General features: G+C 44.1%; 1 protein-coding gene across 3 annotated transcripts in view; it reads left to right on the forward strand.

The window, feature by feature from the left end:
- Positions 1-6,102: 6,102 nt before the first annotated feature.
- Positions 6,103-24,986, forward strand: part of drd4b (dopamine receptor D4b) — a 28,898-nt gene continuing 10,014 nt past the window's right edge. For all 3 annotated transcript variants that reach the window (XR_014874343.1, XR_014874342.1, XM_085161455.1), the window contains exons 1-3: positions 6,103-6,838; positions 10,175-10,287; positions 11,879-12,471. Coding sequence is in view for 1 of the 3 variants with exons in the window: in XM_085161455.1 (XP_085017581.1) it covers positions 6,590-6,838; positions 10,175-10,287; positions 11,879-12,471 (955 nt within the window). In the remaining 2 variants the exon portion in view is untranslated. The remainder of the gene's footprint in view (positions 6,839-10,174; positions 10,288-11,878; positions 12,472-24,986) is intronic.

Here is a 24,986-nt window from a genome sequence, read left to right on the forward strand (position 1 = left end):
GGTGATGGCTAGTGCCGGACATAGTGGTGGTAGACAAACAGAAGAAGACGTGATCGATGTCGCGATACCGAATGACAGCAACATCAGGAAGAAGGAACACGAGAAGCTGGAGAAATACCAAGGGCTCAGAGAAGAGCTGGAGAAGATGTGGAGGGTGAAGGTAACAGTGGTCCCAGTGGTAATCGGAGTGCTCGGTGCCATGTCTAAAACTGTGCCATCTCCAACTCTCTCAGTTACTGCTTACAGCCTGTAGACTGACTTCTGTGTGAAAGGTGCAGGCTAAATTTTTTAAAAGAAGTCACCATGGTTGCCGGTGCCTTGGTGTTAGTTTAGGTTGCTATAAATGAAATTCACTATTCACTAATGTTAACATTTTCTGTGATTTTCTCTGCTAACATCACAAAGTAACCATTGCCAGGCTGTGACCAAATTCAGGGGCTGCATCCTGGACATTTATAAAAATTAGGGCGATATGGCCTAAAATCCATATCGCGATATAATTTGAAGCATGTATAACGATATACATCACGATATATATTCTTTTCTTCTGTATAACGTATTTTCCACACAAAAAATACTTTAATTTTCTCAAAAATCGAGATTGTGCCTTAGGTATAAATTCTGGTTGTGCTTACTGACCTCGAACCGATCTGTTAAAAAATGTTTTAGTAGGGAGACCGGGGATAGTTGTAATGTGGGTCAGTTGTAACACTTCCAATTTCTCCAATCAGGGCTAAGTTTCAAATGATGTGACTCATCCTGTGCATGCCCAATTCAGAACTGCTATCACATGTGAAAAATCAGCACATTTTGTCAAACACAGACAATTTAACATAAAAAAAAGTAATTTGTATGCCAAAAAGTACGTTTTTCTACTTTATTTCAATTTCTAATAGCATTATCTGCTTTGCAGTTAAACTCATCAAACTTAAATTATGTTATTTGTATCTCTATGAGGATATATTCTGTGTAGGTCTTTAGTGCTAATGTTTTAGCTGTTGGCTGTAATCTTAGCTAGTTCATGGTTATAGGAGTCTGGGTCAGTTGTAACAGCAACAGTCTGGGTTAGTTGTAACAATAATGCAGATGTTACAACTTACCACACTATTACTTTAACTTATATTAAACAAGTTGGGGCAACGACATCAGCAGAGAGAGGTTCACTGGTCGCTTTTGTATATGCGGTTAATGCCATTGGCAACACAATTCCTCCACTGTTTGTGTTCCCACACATACATTACATACATTACATACAATACAGACCACTGTGTCAGAGATGGACCAGTAGGAAGTACTGGTAGTGGAAATAAATCCGGATGGGTGCAAGAAACAGATGTCCTCATCCTTCTGAAGCACTTTGCAAACCACACCAAGGTAAGCCATGATAAAAAGTAATGGAATTGTGATGCTGGTGAACAACTACATTTTTTCAGCTTCATTGTTATGTTCAAAATTGGTGCAAGAGTTGTAGGTTATAATGCCCACTGAGCCAATGAGGCCAAACTCAAGGAAGACCAACCAAAATTAATGAAATATTCAGTTGCAGAAAATTCCATAATTTGTCTTTTTTGGGGGGTTGGCATATGTTCAAAAGCTAGATTTCTGCATTCTGTCACACACACACATAGTTACATAAATGGCTCTAAGTGCATTCATGTGTTGAATAAACAAAGATTACATGTTAATGTTTTGTTAGTACCCTTTTTTCATTGTGTTACATTTCACCCCAGGATATGTTACAACTAACCCAGACTATGGGGTTAATTGTAACATTTTACTCTTTGTGTTTGAGACCATGCCATGCAATGGGTAATTGTGCTGCAGAGAAAATAGCTGCACTATTTAATAGCCTAGACATGTAAATACTTTGCATTACATTTTGAATCCACTACCTCCAATTTACTAATTTACTACCTCCAATAAGAGCTCCAATTTACAGACAGAAATGTCAAAAATGTTACAACTATCCCCGGTCTCCCCTACAACTTTGGTAAGCCGCACTGCTTGATGGATTGTCAGAGCATTATGGCTGGCGTAGTGAGGAGCTTCATGGAGTAATCTGGGTCCTAAACTCCGTCCATTTCAGGTCCCAAAGGCAAACGAACACTAAGAGTTAAAAACGGTCTAAATTCTTTCATCTTTAATTAAATCATCAGCGTTGCTGCTTTATCGGGTGTAACAATTAAGTTGTACATCCATGAAAATAGAATTTATTAAATTTAACGGAGTTAGAAGTTAACAGGAAGTTAGCTCGCTAGTTTATACCTAAACATTTCATACCATGTTCTGACATAGACTTTTGAAACTAATTAAAACGTACAGCTCTGCTACCACTTCCAACATAAATGAAGACAGAAAACTAAACAGCAGTGACGTTTGCAGGGTTACTGAAGTTCAACTACCTGGTATATAATGTTGTGCTACGTGATTGCTAGTGACACAGCTATGTTAGCATAACATTAGCACAGTGAAGCTGGAGGATGAACACCAACTTTTTTTCCACTCGATAAAAGTTAACGCGAGGGATTCTGGTGGTCAGGGACAAATGCAATCGCATAGCAGGATGCTATACACGGGCCAAACTTCAGTCAGGAGAACAACTGAGATTATTCATCCACAATATGAGGTTAGTTATTAATATACTGCAACAACATGGGAATAGAGCAGCTGTGAGAGAATTAATTAATGAATCAATGTTACGGAAGTGGAGGAAGCACAGTTTTTGGCTTTCCCCATATTTCAAAAGTGCTTCATCTTTTTGCTATGACTGTAGCCCGGCATAATTTGCAGATGATAATGGTTGTAGCCACTGCGATGTGATGCACCAAAACAGGCGCAGCTTGATGACATCATCAACATGCGCTATCGGATAGAGCGGTATAGTCAAAATCTCTATCGTTGGCCAAATTTATATAGTTTCTATCGTATATCGTTTATATCGCCCACCCCTAATACAAATGTAAAAACATTTTAACAAATGTTAAAATAATGAAGAATCTTAAAACATTCAATTTGGTTACATTTTCAGGTCCTCCGTGCTTTCAAAGTCTTTCTGTCCACTGGCCAAATGTTTGGTGTAGAGGTCTGAGCATCCTCACTGCACTGCAAGCATACACTATGCTGTTAAACTTGTGTTTTGTAGTTTTGTCCTTGGAATGAACCAGTTTTTGTCTGAGGATCTGTCTGGGTTAGAAGTGCACTGTCATGTTTGGAGAAAATTCTCCCGAGTCTGACAAACCTGCTACATAAGGGATGAAAGTGTTGTAAATGGTAAAGGGACTGGTTCTTATATAGCGCTTTTCTACTCTTCTGAGCACTCAAAGTGCTTTACACAACTTGTGCATTCACCCATTCTGACTCAGTGAATCAAATGACTCAAAAAACCCGATTCACTTTGGTGAGTGACTCATTCAAACTCAATTCAGTAAAAATAATCAAATTTACCATCACTAGAGGACACATTTGGAGCAGCCTGTCACCGATCCGTACCAGAACCCCGATCAGTACCACGCATGTGCAAAAGGTGTCTACTTTCGGTCGAAGCATTTTATGATAGTTACAGGTCAGAGTATCTGTTAAGATGTTAAGTATCTCTTAAAATGTTTGCAATAATGAAACATTTCAGTATAATGTAGACAAAAACGAAAAAAAAAGTTAGTTATGGTTCAGGACTCCCCGATCCTTACTGCGCACGTGCAAAGACGGGACCATACAAATGGGGTCTACCCGATCCATACCACGCATGTGCAGAGGTTTTCTTCTTCTGTTTCGTTTAATGGCAGTTTACTCCCAAGTGTACAAGGATACAGCCACCTGCTGAGCGACTGAATGAACCCTGAAACTGTAAACTGAACTATCATCATTACAAATCGTGTTTCTCTATGTGTAAATTTGATTTAGTGATAGTCGAGTGTGTTTATGCTTGTCTGTGTGGAGAGGATTGTTGGAATAGTGATGATGATGTCCGCTATCACTGTCAATTGTCAGTAAACACTTCATCTGGCTGATGAATCTTCACGTGACACATTACTAAGTCAGTATTATTAACTCTGTAATTAGGCGCCATTCTTCTTATTTTACGTTGCTGTTGTTCAATCGGGGGAATTGAATTGTTCTCCGTTGAGGAGAAAAGCGTGAATTTGTTTGTATATGGAGGTATCCATTGTTTAAATGTCCCGGGCAGTCAAAAAAGAGGTGTCGAGAGGTGCTAACTGGGCGCTAACCGTGTCTCTTCAAATATATTAACTGTCGCAATGTTGGTAAAGAGAAGAAGTGACGTAAGATTTGCACATGCGTGGTACCGATTGGGTTTCCAGTACAGATCGGGTAGTGACCAATGACTGGAGAAAACAGTCTTTGGTAGCGACACAGCTGTCGAATTGGGACAGCCTTTGTCGCCTGGCTGTGACGTAATCTGCCCTCAAATGTGGCCTCCATCGTCACAGGACGATGCAGGACCTGAATTGGGACCAAGTCATTGATTGGGACATAGCATATGTAATTTCTTCTTCGTCTTCTTCTGTTTTCCTGGCAGTTGGCAACCCATTGAATTACAGCAGGTAGTTGTGCTGCCTTCTAGTGGAAGAGAATGTAATTGTATTGCCCGTTACTAATCAGGTGGAAGCAGATAATCTTCAATGGCACACCTTTGTGCCGCACCACAGTGGTTTGGAAACACTGCCTTAAGCAGCCACATTTAGCAAAGGCCTGCTGCTGCTGGCTGGGACTGTTCATCACTGCAGTAGTGAATACACTGAATAATTTACAGGGCCTGGTTCATCATTCATGATATCATGTAACCCCAGCAAGATAATACCACCTATCAAAGTATCCAAAGAAATGTCCAGGAAACTTTAAGTGAAATGCTGTTACTGACCTGGTCATTTGCAGTGTCCACAGCAGTGAATAGAAGAATTATGAGACATTAAAGTATGGAATAGAGTATTCCTCTACTGATGCGTTTCCAGGACTTTCAGTTTCAATCTGAGAAACAGAAAATTCCTAAGAGCAGATAGTCTTTAAAGGCGGTGATGCAGGCAGCACTTCATTACACATGACTGTGAAGCTCATTCTGCTTCTCAGACTCTAGCAGAATGACTTCGGCATCAGTTCCAGTATCATGATGATGAACTGCTAATCAGGGCATATCCAATCAGTCATTCAGATATATGTCAGTCACCATATTCCTGAAATGTGTATTCAAGCATGAAAAATAGCAGAAAGAATGCCCAGCAATGGCATTAGGTATGTGCAGATATCAGTAATGGGAGCCTTCATGGTTCAAGCGCCACATAATCCACTAACAACGCTAATATTTACAGACTCTCAGCAGAGCCGCCACTGCTAAAATTAGTTTTCTGAAGCCTTTATTTTCATTTGCTCATTTCTAAGCCACATATTTGATCATCAACATACGAAACAAGTAAAATCCAACACTGCCAAAATTAAGTACTTGAAATGCTCATCATGTGATGACCGCCATGTGATACCCGGTTAACCCAATTATATGACTTTAAATATAGTGCCAATATAGAGAGCTGCAGGCTTTTTTTGAGATGAAGAAGAAAATTATGAAAAAATAGGAGACTGCTGTTGATGTGAAACTAAAAGAAGCAGCTGAGATAAAACCATAAACAGTGTAAAAGATAGATGCAACTATCTTCACATTACCCATTTGTTTCTCATGTTGCAACCACATGTAGCACACTAGTGGCTCTATCTTATATATGTTGTACTTCATTTACCATAAATAAATGTTAAAACTGAGATTATTATTGTTAATAATATTTTGAAATTTGATTCCAGATTTGAGCAAAGTTGGGACGGGGGTATACAGAGCATACACCTGTGTAGCATGTTTGGGTTAAAACTGCTGCTTATTACAGCAAGTGTAGAGCGGAGCTTATAGGAGCGCAGTTTGTGTTTCACCTCTTTGGTCTCACTTGTTGCTGACGTTTTCCTCCTCTTCCTCATTGGTTAGCTTTAAAACTACTTGAATACTTTTAGAAAAAAGATCGAGTTTAAATATGTGTTTGAAATATGTCTCATTGTTACTCAGTGTAGCAGAAAATATTATATAAACAATTAAAGAATGACTTCATGTAAAGTCTTTCCCATGTACTGATATTCAGGGCTGCAGTTTAGTGTAAGAAGTCTACATATGTGAGGAACAGCCGATTGCCACACTGTTTGCTGTCTCAGTCGAACCTGATTTGCCAACCTGCTGAGGCTGTTAACACATAAGCAGATTTATCCGGTTAAGCCGTTGCCTTCTGATTCGTCCACTTTGCACAGCTGCCCCTTCAGTAGCGAGCAATTATCAGAGAATCCACATTTGACAGTCAAATTTGCAGAAAGGGTTCCTAAGGGCTGGTAACGTGGTTACATCGAGCGGTGTGGCTTTGCGCATCGGTTTCAGTGCGCACACTGGGCGCCGTGGATGCGCGTCCACGGAGAACAACTTAGCCCGACTTCATCTGGAAACCTTATGCTTTCCTTAACGGCTTATAGATGAAAACTACCCTGGAGGAAACTCTTCGTAGGACAAGGAGCCCGTCAGTCTGCGGCGCACGGCGCAACACCGGCGACCATGTCGGACAACTTCACGGATTTTAACAACGACACCCTGCCGGCGGCCGCCGTCAGACATTTAAACTTCCCAGCTCTCATTTTCGGGATTTTCTTGATCATCGTCGTCACCTGTGGAAATGTGCTCGTGTGTATAAGCGTTTACTTGGAGAAAGCTTTAAAAACCACCACAAACTACTTTATAGTGAGTCTGGCATTTGCAGACCTGCTGCTGGCGGTGCTGGTTCTCCCTCTCTTCGTTTACGCAGAGGTAAGAGCCGTATTACCCAACAGGCTTATCAGGTCAGCATTTAGTACAGCATGCGTGCAGATGAGTCTGACTGTAACTCGAAGAAAGCGTCAGACAGAAGATAAGCAGGTATCTCTACATCTCCTGTATATTGCAGTTCAGATGCAACATTAACCAAGAGGAAATGAAAAATGATATAAAGACTGAAGACCGCACAGTGTGGCTTCAAGACTTCACAAAATCCAAGGCGCCCATAAGAACTTTAAAGGCCTGGAGACTATTAAGATAACGATAAATAGACGTAACCAAGACGTACAAACCACTGTGCAAAAATAGCAAAACTGGAAAAAAAACACATGCATGCTACAAAAAACAGCAAAATGCAAACTTTAGACTCCAAACACGTCTAAAATACCCTTAACCTCATAAGACCGGAACTCTTCCACAGCATGCATTTTTAATCTCTCTTTGCTATTTGGGCTGATTGGGACCTGATGAATGTAAAAACAAAGATTTATTTTTTGTTATTTTACCTGATTTTTGTTTCTGAGAAAAATGAGAGCCACATATGAGGACATCGATTTTAAATGTCAATAGAACAGTGTCAGTAAAACGTCCTCGTTAGTGGACATCAGGCCCTTGTAGAGCAAAATTTAGTATTTTGGTCTAGACAACCCAAAATGTGATGTCCACATATGTGGATGTCAGGAGGTTAAAGAGCATGGAAACACAGAAAATAACAACTCCAAATATATACACGCAGATGCAAAATAACCAGTGTTGGGTAAGTTACTTTAAAATAGTAACTTAGTTACATTACTAGTTACTTCTATCAAAAGTAACTCAGTTACTTCAAGTTACTCGTTACTTTCAAAGTAACTAGTTACTAGGGAAAGTAACTTTGGTTTTACTCAGAATTCTCTTGTTAATGTGTTGCTTCCATAACTTTGCCAGTCTTCTAGCTTGCTTACTTGCCACAAGTGCACTGTGCCACCTACCAATAGAAAGGAAAAAATAATGTGCATATTTCCACGAGAGAAATCCCACGCCTGGACCGTCATTGACTGCTGCCATGATTCTAGCCTACGTCACAGCGTCATGTGCGCTTTTTACATCCAACACAAAAACTGCAGTCGTGGTGCTTTGATTGTACTCAGAACTCAGAAATTCTGCCTTCTGAATAGGAAGATGTAGGTAACACCAGACTGCAGATGAGCTGCATACAGGGCTGGACGGGGACAAAAAATCGGCCCAGGCGTTTTGACTAGAGACCGGCCATTATAGGAAAAATCATAAAGTCTTTGAATGAAAACAAACGCTGTTGTGACAGTGATGTTCACTGTTTTGATGGTATATATGCATCAATCTATCAATCCTTTGTTGTAAGATTCAGATAATTATTTTTTAAAAGCCAGACATTTTAAATGAGAATAAGAAAGAAAAGTATTTCTTTGTGCCCCCCTCTCCCTTTTAATGCCCTACCTGGCCCCCCTGGCAAAACTTTGCTAGATCCGCACCTGCACAGTTACCAGCTGTCAGCTGCCTAAAAAGGATCCTGGGGTTATCTGTCTCTCAGAAACAGTTCATAACTTCCCTTCAACTCATTTATGTCACCTAAAAGGTAAACCTGTTTCTCCATCACCTGTTCAGCTCTGATGATTCAGTAAGGACATCTCCTGGTTTCATGTTTCCCTCTCACCAGATAACCAAACCGACATCATGACCAGCAGCTTTTTTGCAGCTGTGGCTCCAGCAAACATCAGCTGATACTAGGAATTAATATTAAATAAATTCTAACAACAGCTGATCAAGCTTAAACGTGCTGCTGTTGTTTAACGCGACATCGGCTGGTTTCCTCTTTCTGGCGCAAAGTGGGCGATAAACAAACAAGAGAGAAAAGCCGATCAGCTGATCATTGATCAGTTTTCATGATTGAAGTAGAAACGGGAGAGGGAGGGGAATGAAAGAAGAAGAGGCAGCTGTGCAGCAAAGACACAGAATAAATCCAGCTTTGTGTCTTTTTCATTGTAGCTGAAGTCCGGGACAAACTGTTCCTTTTCACCTCAATAAGAAACGCGTAATATTTTCTCTGAATACCAGACGGGACGGTTGGCAACTCTAATAACTTATGAACAAAATAAAGTTCAACATCATTAACTTCATAGCACCCACCCAGCTGTATAGAAACTCCGTCATGCTAGCTAGTACGCAGTATGGAAAAAGTCAGAATAACGAAAATAAACTCCACCTAAACTTGGTTTATATCTGACCCAGATAGACTGCAGGTCATAACTTCTTACCTCAAGTTCAGTTCACACTTGGACCTCGGGTCTCTTTTCCTTCTGCGTCCCCTTTCCCTCATCCACCTGCTGCCTCCACCACTTGCTAATGTTATTGAATCTGTGGAAGCTCCGCGATAGCCACCACACGAAGTAACGAGTAACGACCCTATCTAAATCCCAGTAACGACTAACGCGTTCCTGATTTTGGCATAATAACTAGTTACCGTGCTCGTTACCACAATAATAACGTAGTTACTGTAACGCGTTACTTAATAACGCGTTAGTCCCAACACTGAAAATAACAAAGATGCAAACAGAGATACAAAAGAAACTGCAGAGTGACAAAATCAGCACATATATCGGTAAAATGATTACCAAAAGAAAATGGCAAAACGACTGCAAAAAGATGCAAAATGTGACGCTTCAGTTTCTAATAATGTGTGAGCCCTAAAGTACTAGTGGACAGAAAGCTGTTGTCTTGAATTCAGGTGTTTATTAATTATAACAATTCTGGAGGATTAACACTCTTAGTGCAGTAGCTAATTATACTCATCAGAAAAAGAGCATCATAAAACAGAGACGGCTGTTCGTCTTTCATCAGGATAAATAAAGACCGAGGGGAGACAGTGGGAGCTTTATTCTGGTGTTGAGAAAAGGTACGACCCATAATTCACAACATCTGCAGGCAAAAGACCAGGATGTAGCCTTGTCTTCAGTATCAGGAGCCACCTGCCTGCATGCCTGCCTGTCTAAATATAATAGAGATGCCCTGCTGAGGCTTCCCCTTAAATCCCCCTTAACTAGCTGCATTTGAGATCTTGTTATCTGTGCCAGTGGTCACAGCCAGTTAATCTTCACACCAGTGCTTTGTCCACATGCAGTCACTGGATTAGAAAGTCTGTCTGAAAGTTAACGCCTACTGTGCTCGCCGAATAAGTCAGGGGACAGAGTCACGCTTCATGCAGGAACGTTTGTGACCCACTCTGGCACTAAGACAAGAGGATTGGGAATATTTGCAGTGAGTTTCTGTTGACTCAAGGTTTGTGTGTTTTTGTGTTTGTTTATGTGTGTGCAGTTTCAGGGTGGAGTCTGGTCCTTAAACATGCTGATGTGTGATGGCCTGATGACCATGGATGTGATGCTGTGCACCGCATCAATATTTAACCTCTGTGCTATCAGTGTGGACAGGTATACCTCTTTATGTTGCTCCTACATGCTTGCTTTTACTGTCAAAGGCATTCGATGCAGATGAGTCTGAAACTAACAAAAACACAGCAGATACTGTGATTAATCCCTCGGCTGTTCTGGACACAAATACTTGCTACAAAGAAGAAAACGTAATATTAAAAAGGGAATTTCATCATATAGTTATTTCATTCAGATAACAGTTTAATCCAGATATGCTCCTCACATTTTGTTTCCTATAAAATAATTAAGTTCCAAACTGAAATTCAAGTTAAAAACAAGCATTAAAACGAATGTTTCGTGGACTTTCTGCATCACCACATCCACACTAAACTGAAATTTCTCTATTTTTAAAGGCCAATGTCAGGTTATTTCAGTCTGGTGAATTAACCATTAATATGGCTGTTGTAGCTTTATGGGTCATGCTAACTTTGCAACTTTGGTGATTTGGAAGAGAACTCATCATTTACTGCAGCTTTTCAAAAAGCCTGATTTACTATAAATCATTACAGCTAAAATAAAATGACAGAAATACAGCTGCTTAGGACGGATATATTCGTTTGCCAAGTTAAATCAATGTTGAGCCATAGGAGGTTGTAATGAATCAAAATTGTTTTTTGAATTCTCTCAAAGGCACAGCCACCACAAAATATTACTCTTGAGCACTGCAGCCAGTGAGTAAAGTCATCCTGAGTTCAGGATCACCATCAGGCCGGGGTCCTTCTGTGTGCAGTTTGCATGTTCTACCCCGGTACTCCCACGTCTCCCACAGTCCAAAGACATGCAGTTAGTGGGGTTAGGTTAAATAGTTATCTGTGTTAGTCCTGTGACAGACTGGTGACCTGTCCAGGGTCCCTCACACCCTAAGACTGCTGGGATAGGCCAGAGGAAAAGCTGCGTGAAAACCTTACTCTGTTTAACATCAATTTTTTTAAATGAAATTTTCATAGAGGGGCTAAAAATTCTGTCCCTGTGTTTGTCTAAATGTCAGCAGACAGTCATCCAAAGCCTTTAATAGACTGAGTTCACTTTACAAATGACTGTCAAAGCTTTTTATTTAAAACCTCCAAACAACGCTTACGTACCCAGCGTGATCGATCAAGGTAAAAAGTATAACTTGACAGTAACTATGACTGAATTAGTCTCCGGAGTCTTTGCTCAGTGACACGAGGACAGAGAATTATTTTTGTAACTCAGAATAATTCAGCTTTGACACTGAAATTTACATTTTTAACCTTATGCATTTGAAGTAACAGGAAATACTGAAATGAAAACCATGCAATATAAACTCTGAACAGCTGTGTTACTGTAAGAATAACAGTTTTTTCCAGTGTTGTGAACCAGGCTGAGACTTCCTGTCAGAAGTGGACAAAAGCTAAATGTTTCCTAGGACAAAGTTTAGATTATTTTACTTCTGTTACTTACCAAAAGACTATTTACCAGTATTTAATGTATTTAATGATAGCTTTACTAAAAATGATTAGACAATCAAATTTGGACTACACATAGACTACGAATGGAAACCAAAATGCTTCCGAGCGCTCGAGATCATGATGTTAAACATATCCTTGTGAACGCTTCTTTCTTTCTGCAGGTTTATTGCCGTGTCCATTCCACTAAACTACAACCGCAAACACGTGGACCATCGTCAGCGCATCCTGCTATCTGCCACCTGGCTGCTGGCCTTAGCAGTGGCCTCGCCTGTCATATTTGGCATCAACAACGTACCTAACCGTGATCCCACAGAGTGTAAATTGGAGGACAACAACTATGTGGTGTATTCCTCAGTCTGCTCCTTCTTCATTCCTTGCCCCATCATGGTCCTGCTCTACTTTGGGGTTTTCCGCGGGCTGCGTCGCTGGGAGGAGACCCGTAAGGCCAAACTACGAAGCAGCATTGAGGCCTGCAGGAAGCTGCAGCACGCTGCCATCACCACGACCCTCGCCCCACTGCCAGGCACCATCCCTGGACCTCTGCCCATGCCTCTGCCCAGGATTATTGAGAGAGATCTAGCCCAGTCTCGCATGGATGATTCTGGCGACTACATACAACAGGAGATTCCTTATCCACGGCAGTACAGAGAGAACTCGGTGCCTACGCTGACCTTCAGCCAGCAGCAAATGAAGACGAGAGCCAAGCTCAACAGCAGGGAGAGGAAAGCTATGAAGGTCCTGCCTGTCGTAGTAGGTGAGTGCCTTTATTGGTGAGCCAGCAGCACCCGAGGACCGTTAGTGTTAGTGTGATAACCTGCACTGTAGGATTTGATCTGTAGCTCCTCTGCCTGCTGTCGAAACACGTTGACCTAAGTGTTCCTGTTATTTCTAGCAGGCTTTTCGCTGTCGCTCGGTTTACGTTCATTCATCCGTTCAATCATTCACATCAATGATTCGAGTCGACAGGAGGTTTGTGTTGTGATCGCTAAAAAGGGAGACGAATCAGAGTTTCCTGAGCTCATTTGCTGTTGGTCAGCTGGCATCAGAAACGTTTTGGGAAAAGCAGAAAGCAGCGTGTCACAGTTCTCTTATGGTGCCTCCGTCCAAGCACACACGAGCTGTGCTGCAACCTCAGAGGCTGCAAATGAAGCTGACATAATTCTGGTGTAAGCCGAAAACCCTCAAGTATAAATAAAATCAAGTTAAAACTGATTTAGGACACTTTCTCATGGGGAGTATGACCTTTAATACAAGTGTAACAGTGAACTAGGTTTTATAATCTTTCTAATCTAATATAAATAATGTTAGCTGAATGTTGCTGTTGAACACTGTCCATCAAATCAAAGCCCGTCCAGGGCTTGGTTTATATTTTTATGTATCTCTTCCAACAACATGGATCTTTTCCTATTATGTGGCTGAGCTTCCATAGTTACTCAATTACTTGTTGGACAAAGATACTGAAACACAGAAAACTGCTGTTTCTTCTCATTTTGGTTACACAAACAAGCTTGTATTGTGCAATTCAAATGTGGAGCTGCAGACTGGAGCAGTGCGAATGCTGGAAGAGAGCGAGGCTGATGGCAGACGTGGACAACATGACACATTTTAATTGTTCTACTTTTACAGTAACTTATTAAAATGTGTTTCTTATCTTGTTGTAGCCAGCTTGAGGTTATTTTTAAAGTACAGGCAGAGACTGATTCAGTCTTTCATAGTGAAGGCTCCGTTTTTTATAACTAATAACAGAGGCGGAGGCAGACATTTGATACACCTGGGGCTTAGCACTAAAGGGTAGTATGCATGTGGGATTGGGGGGGGGGGGGGGGGGGTTGTTTATAGGCTCTGTTTTGAGTTTTGTTCAAAAAGGAATGACTTCATATAGGGACTGCAACAGTTCAAAATCAGGACTACTTAGGATTTAACCAAGACAGACCCAGAATCAGAACTAGATGATAGCAGCACTAAAAACCATCATAGACCTGCACTACACTTATTTTTTAATTCTACCAAAGTCCACTATTTAGATTGAGAAAAATATATATAATTATTTATCCTTTGTTGTGCAAACAAGCCTGTAAAACTTAATAAATGTAGAATTTGAAAAATAACAAACCTAAAAAGAAACACTAGGTACGAGATACATGAGTCCCTATGATACTTTTGGTAAACAACCATTTGACTAACATATGTGTCTCACCTACTCTCTCTCTCTCTCTGTTCCTCTCTATCTCTGTTCCTCTCTCTCTCTCTCTCTGTTCCTCTCTATCTCTGTTCCTCTCTCTCTCTCTCTCTGTTCCTCTCTCTCTCTGTTCCTCTCTATCTCTGTTCCTCTCTCTCTCTCTCTCTGTTCCTCTCTCTCTCTGTTCCTATCTCTCTCTGTTCCTCTCTCTCTCTCTCTGTTCCTCTCTCTCTCTGTTCCTCTCTCTCTCTCTCTCTGTTCCTCTCTCTCCCTCTCTGTTCCTCTCTCTCTCTCTCTGTTCCCCTCTCTCTCTCTCTGTTCCCCTCTCTCCCTCTCTGTTCCTCTCTCTCCCTCTCTCTGTTCCGCTCTCTGTTCCTCTCTCTCTCTGATCCTCTCTCTCGCTCTGTTCCTCTCTCTCTCTTCCTCTCTCTCTCTCTGTTCCTCTCTCTCTCTCTGTTCCTCTCTCTCGCTCTGTTCCCCTCTCTCTCTGTTCCTCTCTCTCTGTTCCTCTCTCTCTCTCTGTTCCTCTCTCTCGCTCTGTTCCCCTCTCTCTCTGTTCCTCTCTCTCTGTTCCTCTCTCTCTCTGTTCCTCTCTCTCTGTTCCTCTCTCTCTCTGTTCCTCTCTCTCCCTCTCTGTTCCTCTCTCTCTCTCTCTGTTCCCCTCTCTCTCTGTTCCTCTCTCTCCCTCTCTGTTCCTCTCTCCCTCTCTCTCTGTTCCTCTCTCTCCCTCTCTCTGTTCCGCTCTCTGTTCCTCTCTCTCTCTGTTCCTCTCTCTCTCTGATCCTCTCTCTCTGTTCCTCTCTCTCTCTCTCTCTGTTCCTCTCTCTATCTGTTCCTCTCTCTCTCTGTTCCTCTCTCTCTCTGTTCCTCTCTCTCTCTCTCTGTTCCTCTCTCTCTCTCTCTGTTCCTCTCTCTCTCTCTCTGTTCCTCTCTCTCCCTCTCTGTTCCTCTCTCCTCTCTCTCTGTTCCCCTCTCTCTCTCTCTGTTCCCCTCTCTCCCTCTCTGTTCCTCTCTCTCTCTCTCTGTTCCTCTCTCTCTCTCTGTTCCTCTCTCTCCCTCTCTGTTCCTCTCTCTCTCTCTCTGTTCCCCTCTCTCTCTCTCTGTTCCCCTCTCTCCCTCTCTGTTCCTGTCTCCCTCTCTCTCTGTTCCTCTCTCTCTCTCTCTCTGTTCCTCTCTCTCTCTGTTCCCCTCTCTCTCTGTTCCTCTCTCTCCCTCTCTGTTCCTCTCTCTCTCTGTTCCTCTCTCTCGCTCTGTTCCTCTCTCTCTGTTCCTCTCTCTCGCTCTGTTCCCCTCTCTCTCTGTTCCTCTCTCTCTCTGTTCCTCTCTCTCGCTCTGTTACCCTCTCTCTCTGTTCCTCTCTCTCTATCTGTTCCTCTCTCTCTCTCTGTTCCTCTCTCTCTCTGTTCCTCTCTCTCTCTGTTCCTCTCTCTCCCTCTCTGTTCCTCTCTCTCTCTGTTCCTCTCTCTCGCTCTGTTCCTCTCTCTCTGTTCCTCTCTCTCGCTCTGTTCCCCTCTCTCTCTGTTCCTCTCTCTCTCTCTCTGTTCCTCTCTCTCTCTGTTCCTCTCTCTCTCTCTGTTCCTCTCTCTCGCTCTGTTATCCTCTCTCTCTGTACCTCTCTCTCTATCTGTTCCTCTCTCTCTCTGTTCCTCTCTCTCTCTCTCTGTTCCTCTCTCTCTCTCTCTATTCCTCTCTCTCCCTCTCTGTTCCTCTCTCTCTCTCTGTTCCCCTCTCTCTCTCTCTGTTCCCCTCTCTCCCTCTCTCTGTTCCGCTCTCTGTTCCTCTCTCTCTCTGATCCTCTCTCTCGCTCTGTTCCTCTCTCTGTTCCTCTCTCTCTCTCTGTTCCTCTCTCTCTCTCTGTTCCTCTCTCTCGCTCTGTTCCCCTCTCTCTCTGTTCCTCTCTCTCTCTCTGTTCCTCTCTCTCGCTCTGTTCCCCTCTCTCTCTGTTCCTCTCTCTCTGTTCCTCTCTCTCTCTCTCTGTTCCTCTCTCTCCCTCTCTGTTCCTCTCTCTCTCTCTCTGTTCCCCTCTCTCTCTGTTCCTCTCTCTCCCTCTCTGTTAATCTCTCCCTCTCTCTCTGTTCCTCTCTCTCCCTCTCTCTGTTCCGCTCTCTGTTCCTCTCTCTCTCTGTTCCTCTCTCTCTCTGATCCTCTCTCTCTGTTCCTCTCTCTCTCTCTCTCTGTTCCTCTCTCTATCTGTTCCTCTCTCTCTCTGTTCCTCTCTCTCTGTTCCTCTCTCTCTCTGTTCCTCTCTCTCCCTCTCTGTTCCTCTCTCTCTCTCTCTCTGTTCCCCTCTCTCCCTCTCTGTTCCTCTCTCCCTCTCTCTCTGTTCCTCTCTCTCTCTGTTCCTCTCTCTCCCTCTCTGTTCCTCTCTCCCTCTCTCTCTGATCCTCTCCCTCTCTGTTCCTCTCTCTCTCTGTTCCTCTCTCTCTCTGTTCCTCTCTCTCTGATCCTCTCTCTCTCTTTTCCTCTCTCTCTCTGTTCCTCTCTCTCCCTCTCTGTTCCTCTCTCCCTCTCTCTCTGATCCTCTCTCTCTCTGTTCCTCTCTCTCTCTCTGTTCCTCTCTCTCCCTCTCTGTTCCTCTCTCTCTCTGTTCCTCTCTCTCCCTCTCTGTTCCTCTCTCTCTCTGTTTCTCTCTCTCTCTCTGTTCCTCTCTCTCTGATCCTCTCTCTCTCTCTGTTCCTCTCTCTCCCTCTCTGTTCCCCTCTCTCTCTCTCTGTTCCTCTCTCTCCCTCTCTGTTCCTCTCTCCCTCTCTGTTCCTCTCTCCCTCTCTGTTCCTCTCTCTCTCTCTCTGTTCCTCTCTCTTTCTGTTCCTCTCTCTCTCTGTTCCTCTCTCTCCCTCTCTGTTCCTCTCTCTTTCTGTTCCTCTCTCTCTCTGTTCCTCTCTCTCTCTGTTCCTCTCTCTCCCTCTCTTTTCCTCTCTCTCTCTCTCTCTGTTCCTCTCTCTCTCTCTAGTTCCTGTCTCTCTCTCTCTGTTCCCTCTCTCTCTCTGTTCCTCTCTCCTTTCTGTTCCTCTCTCTCTCTGTTCCTCTCCTCTCCCTCTCTGTTCCCCTCTCTCTCTCTGTTCCTCTCTCTCTCTGTTCCTCTCTCTCCCTCTCTGTTCCTCTCTCTCCCTCTCTGTTCCTCTCTCTCCCTCTCTGTTCCTCTCTCTCTCTGTTCCTCTCTCTCCCTCTCTGTTCCTCTCTCTCTCTCTGTTCCTCTCTCTCTCTGTTCCTCTCTCTCTGTTCCTCTCTCTCTCTCTGTTCCTCTCTCTCCCTCTCTGTTCCTCTCTCTCTGTTCCTCTCTCTCTCTCTGTTCCTCTCTCTCTCTCTCTGTTCCTCTCTCTCCCTCTCTGTTCCTCTCTCTCTCTCTCTGTTCCTCTCTCTCTCTCTCTGTTCCCCTCTCTCTCTGTTCCTCTCTCTCCCTCTCTGTTCCTCTCTCTTTCTGTTCCTCTCTCTCTCTGTTCCTCTCTCTCTCTGTTCCTCTCTCTCCCTTTCTTTTCCTCTCTCTCTCTCTCTGTTCCTCTCTCTCTCTCAGTTCCTGTCTCTCTCTCTCTGTTCCTCTCTCTCTCTGTTCCTCTGTCTTTCTGTTCCTCTCTCTCTCTGTTCCTCTCTCTCCCTCTCTGTTCCTCTCTCCCTCTCTCTGTTCAACTCTCTCTCTCTCTGTTCCTCTCTCTCTCTGTTCCTCTCTCTCTGTTCCTCTCTCTCTCTCAGTTCCTGTCTCTCTCTCTCTGTTCCTCTCTCTTTCTGTTCCTCTCTCTCTCTGTTCCTCTCTCTCCCTCTCTGTTCCTCTCGCTCTCTCTCTGTTCCTCTCTCGCTCTGTTCCTCTCTCTCCCTCTCTTTTCCTCTCTCCCTCTCTCTGTTCCTCTCTCCCTCTCTCTGTTCCGCTCTCTGTTCCTCTCTCTCTCTGTTCCTCTCTCCCTCTCTCTCTGTTCCTCTCTCTCTCTCTCTCTCTCTCTCTCTCTCTCTCTGTTCCTCTCTCTCTCTGTTCCCCTCTCTCTCTGTTCCTCTCTCTCCCTCTCTGTTCCTCTCTCTCCCTCTCTGTTCCCCTCTCTCTCTGTTCCTCTCTCTCCCTCTCTGTTCCTCTCTCTCTCTGTTCCTCTCTCTCTCTCTGTTCCTCTCTCTCTCTCTCTGTTCCTCTCTCTTTCTGTTCCTCTCTCTCTCTCTCTGTTCCTCTCTCTTTCTGTTCCTCTCTCTCTCTGTTCCTCTCTCTCCCTCTCTGTTCCTCTCTCCCTCTCTGTTCCTCTCTCTCCCTCTCTGTTCCTCTCTCTCTCTGTTCCTCTCTCTCCCTCTCTGTTCCTCTCTCCCTCTCTCTGTTCCTCTCTTTCTCTCTCTGTTCCTCTCTCTCTCTGTTCCTTTCTCTCCCTCTCTGTTCCTCTCTCTCTCTCTCTGTTCCTCTCTCTCCCTCTCTGTTCCTCTCTCTTTCTGTTCCTCTCTCTCTCTGTTCCTCTCTCTCTCTGTTCCTCTCTCTCCCTCTCTTTTCCTCTCTCTCTCTCTCAGTTTCTGTCTCTCTCTCTCTGTTCCTCTCTCTTTCTGTTCCTCTCTCTCTGTTCCTCTCTCTCCCTCTCTGTTCCTCTCTCCCTCTCTCTGTTCAACTCTCCCTCTCTCTGTTCCCCTCTCTCTCTGTTCCTCTCTCTCCCTCTCTGTTCCTCTCTCTCTCTGTTCCTCTCTCTCTGATCCTCTCTCTCTCTGTTCCTCTCTCCCTCTCTCTCTGTTACTCTCTCTCTCTGTTCCCTCTCTCTCTGTTCCTCTCTCTCCCTCTCTGTTCCTCTCTCTCTGTTCCTCTCTCTCTCTGTTCCTCTCTCTCTGATCCTCTCTCTCTCTTTTCCTCTCTCTCTCTGTTCCTTTCTCTCCCTCTCTGTTCCTCTCTCCCTCTCTCTCTGATCCTCTCTCTCTCTGTTCCTCTCTCTCTCTCTCTGTTCCTCTCTCTTTCTGTTCCTCTCTCTCTCTGTTCCTCTCTCTCTCTTTTCCTCTCTCCCTCTCTCTCTGATCCTCTCTCTCTCTGTTCCTCTCTCTCTCTCTGTTCCTCTCTCTCTCTCTGTTCCTCTCTCTCCCTCTCTGTTCCTCTCTCTCTCTGTTCCCCTCTCTCTCTGTTCCTCTCTGTTCCTCTCTCTCTCTGTTCCTCTCTCTCTCTCTGTTCCACTCTCTCTCTGTTCCTCTCTCTCGCTCTGTTCCCCTCTCTCTCTGTTCCTCTCTCTCTCTCTGTTCCTCTCTCTCTGTTCCTCTCTCTCTCTCTGTTCCCCTCTCTCTCTCTCTCTGTTCCTCTCTCTCCCTCTCTGTTCCTCTCTCTCTCTGTTCCCCCCTCTCTCTCTCTGTTCCCCTCTCTCCCTCTCTGTTCCTCTCTCCCTGTTCCCCTCTCTCTCTGTTCCTCTCTCTCCCTCTCTGTTCCTCTCTCTCTCTGTTCCTCTCTCTCTCTCTGTTCCCCTCTCTCTCTCTGTTCCTCTCTCTCCCTCTCTGTTCCTCTCTCTCTCTGTTCCCCTCTCTCTCTCTCTGTTCCCCTCTCTCCCTCTCTGTTCCTCTCTCCCTGTTCCCCTCTCTCTCTGTTCCTCTCTCTCCCTCTCTGTTCCTCCTCTCTCTCTCTGTTCCTCTCTCTCTGTTCCTCTCTCTCTCTCTCTGTTCCTCTCTCTCTGTTCCTCTCTCTCTCTCTATTCCTCTCTCTCTCTCTGTTCCTCTCTCTCTCTCTGTTCCTCTCTCTCTCTGTTCCCCTCTCTCTCTGTTCCTCTCTCTCTCTCCCTCTCTGTTCCTCTCTCTCTCTGTTCCTCTCTCTCGCTCTGTTCCTCTCTCTCTGTTCCTCTCTCTCTCTCTGTTCCTCTCTCTCTCTCTGTTCCTCTCTCTCTCTGTTCCTCTCTCTCTGATCCTCTCTCTCTCTGTTCCTCTCTCTCTCTCTGTTTCCTCTCTCTCTCTGTTCCTCTCTCTCCCTCTCTGTTCCTCTCTCTCTCTGTTCCTCTCTCTCTCTGTTCCTCTCTCTCTCTCTGTTCCCTCTCTCTCTGATCCTCTCTCTCTCTCTGTTCCTCTCTCTCCCTCTCTGTTCCCCCTCTCTCTCTCTCTGTTCCTCTCTCTCCCTCTCTGTTCCTCTCTCCCTCTCTGTTCCTCTCTCTCTCTCTCTGTTCCTCTCTCTCTCTCTCTGTTCCCCTCTCTCTCTGTTCCTCTCTATCCCTCTCTGTTCCTCTCTCTTTCTGTTCCTCTCTCTCTCTGTTCCTCTCTCTCCCTCTCTTTTCCTCTCTCTCTCTCTCTGTTCCTCTCTCTCTCTCAGTTCCTGTCTCTCTCTCTCTGTTCCTCTCTCTCTCTGTTCCTCTCTCTTTCTGTTCCTCTCTCTCTCTGTTCCTCTCTCTCCCTCTCTGTTCCTCTCTCCCTCTCAGTTCCTGTCTCTCTCTCTCTGTTCCTCTCTCTTTCTGTTCCTCTCTCTCTCTGTTCCTCTCTCTCCCTCTCTGTTCCTCTCGCTCTCTCTCTGTTCCTCTCTCTCTCTGTTCCTCTCTCTCCCTCTCTTTTCCTCTCTCCCTCTCTCTGTTCCTCTCTCCCTCTCTCTGTTCCGCTCTCTGTTACTCTCTCTCTCTGTTCCTCTCTCCCTCTCTCTCTGTTCCTCTCTCTCTCTCTCTCTCTCTCTCTCTCTCTCTGTTCCTCTCTCTCTCTGTTCCCCTCTCTCTCTGTTCCTCTCTCTCCCTCTCTGTTCCTCTCTCTCCCTCTCTGTTCCCCTCTCTCTCTGTTCCTCTCTCTCCCTCTCTGTTCCTCTCTCTCTCTGTTCCTCTCTCTCTCTCTGTTCCTCTCTCTCTCTCTCTGTTCCTCTCTCTTTCTGTTCCTCTCTCTCTCTCTCTGTTCCTCTCTCTTTCTGTTCCTCTCTCTCTCTGTTCCTCTCTCTCCCTCTCTGTTCCTCTCTCCCTCTCTGTTCCTCTCTCTCCCTCTCTGTTCCTCTCTCTCCCTCTCTGTTCCTCTCTCCCTCTCTCTGTTCCTCTCTTTCTCTCTCTGTTCCTCTCTCTCTCTGTTCCTTTCTCTCCCTCTCTGTTCCTCTCTCTCTCTCTGTTCCCCTCTCTCTCTGTTCCTCTCTCTCCCTCTCTGTTCCTCTCTCTTTCTGTTCCTCTCTCTCTCTGTTCCTCTCTCTCTCTGTTCCTCTCTCTCCCTCTCTTTTCCTCTCTCTCTCTCTCTGTTCCTCTCTCTCCCTTTCTTTTCCTCTCTCTCTCTCTCTGTTCCTCTCTCTTTCTGTTCCTCTCTCTCTCTGTTCCTCTCTCTCCCTCTCTGTTCCTCTCTCCCTCTCTCTGTTCAACTCTCTCTCTCTCTGTTCCTCTCTCTCTCTGTTCCTCTCTCTCTGTTCCTCTCTCTCTCTCAGTTCCTGTCTCTCTCTCTCTGTTCCTCTCTCTTTCTGTTCCTCTCTCTCTCTGTTCCTCTCTCTCCCTCTCTGTTCCTCTCTCTCTCTCTCTGTTCCTCTCTCTCCCTCTCTTTTCCTCTCTCCCTCTCTCTGTTCCTCTCTCCCTCTCTCTGTTCCGCTCTCTGTTCCTCTCTCTCTCTGTTCCTCTCTCCCTCTCTCTCTGTTCCTCTCTCTCTCTCTCTCTCTCTGTTCCTCTCTCTCTCTGTTCCTCTCGCTCCCTCTCTGTTCCTCTCTCTCTCTGTTCCTCTCTCTCTCTCTGTTCCTCTCTCTCTGATCCTCTCTCTCTCTGTTCCTCTCTCTCTCTCTCTGTTCCTCTCTCTCGCTCTGTTCCCCTCTCTCTCTGTTCCTCTCTCTCTCTCTCTCTGTTCCTCTCTCTCTCTGTTCCTCTCTCTCTCTCTCTCTGTTCCTCTCTCTCCCTCTCTGTTCCTCTCTCCCTCTCTCTGTTCCTCTCTCTCTCTCTCTCTCTCTCTCTGTTCCTCTCTCTCTCTGTTCCTCTCTCTCCCTCTCTGTTCCTCTCTCTCTCTGTTCCTCTCTCTCTCTCTGTTCCTCTCTCTCTCTGTTCCTCTCTCTCTCTGTTCCTCTCTCTCCCTCTCTTTTCCTCTCTCTCTCTCTCTGTTCCTCTCTCTCTCTCAGTTCCTGTCTCTCTCTCTCTGTTCCTCTCTCTTTCTGTTCCTCTCTCTCTCTGTTCCTCTCTCTCCCTCTCTGTTCCTCTCTCCCTCTCTCTGTTCAACTCTCTCTCTCTCTGTTCCTCTCTCTCTCTCTGTTCCTCTCTCTCTGTTCCTCTCTCTCTCTCAGTTCCTCTCTCTCTCTCTCTGTTCCTCTCTCTCGCTCTGTTCCCCTCTCTCTCTGTTCCTCTCTCTCTCTCTCTCTGTTCCTCTCTCTCTCTGTTCCTCTCTCTCTCTCTCTCTGTTCCTCTCTCTCCCTCTCTGTTCCTCTCTCCCTCTCTCTGTTCCTCTCTCTCTCCCTCTCTCTGTTCCCCTCTCCCTCTCTCTCCCTCTCTGTGCTGACAATCAAGCCAAACACCAACATCATCAAATATACAGTTGAAACCAGATATTTACAAACTCAGATAAAAACACTTTTTTAATTGTAACATCAAATCAGACTAAATGTTTATTTAGTCTGATTTATAAATATAAAAACATATTTGTTAACTTTAAGAGTAAAGAGAGAAATTGTCTGTATTTCTTAATTGTAAATGGCACCAAATTGTATTCAAACTGAGCCACACTTATGGAGCTCCACAATTCTGTTCCTGGTGTTTTGTTTGACATCTCTTGATTTTCCCATGTCACAGAAACAGGCTCTGTGTTTTGCCTTATATGCATCCACAGCTGTGCCACCAATTTACTCACATGGACTCTACTAACCAATCAGAAGCTTCTTCAGATGAGAATGGAAATGTCTGCAGTTTTATTATTAATTAACAATAAACTTAGTGTATATGTACTCCTACATTTGATGAAAGTGATAAAAAATAGACAGCTCTGTCTCTCTTTATTCTGACATTTAACTAATTCAAAAGATATTTCAATATTTATTTATCCAAAACAAAACAAGTTTACTCTAAATTGATGTTGTACAGTAAAAAAATGTTCTTGTGTTTTCCATAAAGTGTATGTAAATATCTGGTTTCAGCTGTGAATATACTGCTGTGTGTTGAAACTCCTCTTGTTTTGCATAGAAATATACTGAACAACATACAAAACATAATATATAAAATAACATCTACCTGAGTTTTTTCTTTGAAAGAAGCTCCTTATGTCCATTCTTGTATATCAGTACATTACTGAAACAGATTTATTTAGCCGTGGAGGGAAACAACTGAAAATATGAAATAAACACACATGTAAGCTGAGACTCTCTAAAGAAACAGCGTTGTTGTTGTTGTTCCGCTTTTCATTTCGCCGTTTGTTGATTCACTTGTAGAGCAAGTAACGTAATATGGGTCAAGTGATCAGTTTGATATCAATCTTTCGTGATTCATTTACATTATTTGTACAGTACGAATGATTTGCTTTGGTACCTGGTCAAACTTCAGTTCTCCTCTGTCTGCCTGTCTGCAGCTCCCCCCGCCCCCTCGCTCAGTCGCTCAGTGTCTGAGCTCGGATCATACCAATATTAGGGGGGATTTACGCACAGTCATAAATTCTCACAGTGTGCGCTATGTGCTTCAACCCCCCCCCCCCCCCCCCCGCTCCGCCATTGACTAATAACACATTTTTCAATGATCCTCTTTTTTTTAACAAACATTCAGTGACAGTTTTATTAGTAGGTTCTAAAATATATTTTTAACCTTTATGATCTGTAATGAAATGATATAAGTAATTATAAGTAACTTTTGAAAGGAATAAAACCTTTAAACATACACTTAAATACTTATTTTGTTAAATCTAACTCATAGATGGTTGAAAATTAAAACGTTTTCGAGGTTACTTCTGTTGTTGCAGAATGGGGTCAAAATCTTCCCTGTGGTAACCAAAATGAAGTCACCTGAAATAGTTTCACTTCACAGTTGTGCCTTGTCAGGGTTCATATTATGGCAAGAACCAGTCAGCTAAGTAAAGAGAAACAACAGCCCATCATTAGTTCAAGAACTGTCAGTCAGGTGTCCCCAAGTGCAGTCACAAAAACCATCAAGCACTACGATGAAGCATGAGGACGGCCCAGGAAAGGAAGACCCAGAGTCACCTGTGCTGCTGAGGATACATTCATCCGAGTCACCAGCCTCAGAAATCACAAGTTAACAGCAGCTCAGATTAGAGCCCAGATAGATGCCACAGAGTTCCAGCAGCAGACACATCTGTACATCAGATTGGTGGACCAGCACGGCTACCACAGCATCCTGCAGCAACATGCCATCCCATCAGTGTTTGGTTGGACCATCATTTATTTTCAACAGGACAATGACCCCAAACACACCTACAGGCTGTGTGAGAGTGATGGAGTGCTGATGGCCTCCACAGTCGCCTGACCTAAACCCAGTGGAGATGGTTTGGGATGAGATGGAGCGCAGAGTGAAGGCAAAAGGACCAACAAGTGCTCAGCATCTCTGGGAACTCCTTCTGTTGGAAAACCATTTCAGGAGACGACCTCATGAAGCTCATGGAGAGAGAGGCAAGAGTGAGCAAAGCAGGAATCAAAGCTATTAGGAAGTAGCTCAAATATAAAACATGTTTTATATTTGTTTTTAACAACTGAAGATTCATTTGAACTCAAATGTAACATTTTGCTGTGGGGTTTGCTGCACTTGTGCAATAACTCTACTTTGAATTAGGGAACGTTTTCCTCTTGTGTTGAGATATGATATGGTAGCCTCAATCACCTAAAGCATAAAGTAAACATAACTGTCTTACTCTCTGCCCTGAATGCAGGACTCTAATAATAATACCATGACCCAGAGATTAAGTAAAAGGTTGAAACTTTTATCTATGCACATATGAGTGCGTAATCACATTTCAGTCATTCAGTCCTTTGGTTTGTTATAAACGCATGTTGTAAACAGAAACCTTTAATAGAGCATAGCGTATCACATTTTTTACATATTAAATTAACTCTGAATTAGCCTGTGGTCAGGCTGAAACCATTACTCACTCTGTGGTGGCAAAGGAAACCATCTCTCTTCTCTTTAGTTTTTCCTCCGCGGCAAATCCTTACAGGCCATCTTACAGTGAATTTGATCTTTTGTGTGTGTGTGTGTGTGTGTGTGTGTGTGTGTGTGTGTGTGTGTGTGTGTGCTTCACCTGGGGAGGTCACT

The sequence above is a fragment of the Neolamprologus multifasciatus genome, chromosome 1 (assembly GCF_963576455.1).
Source record: "Neolamprologus multifasciatus chromosome 1, fNeoMul1.2, whole genome shotgun sequence".
NCBI lineage: Eukaryota > Metazoa > Chordata > Actinopteri > Cichliformes > Cichlidae > Neolamprologus > Neolamprologus multifasciatus.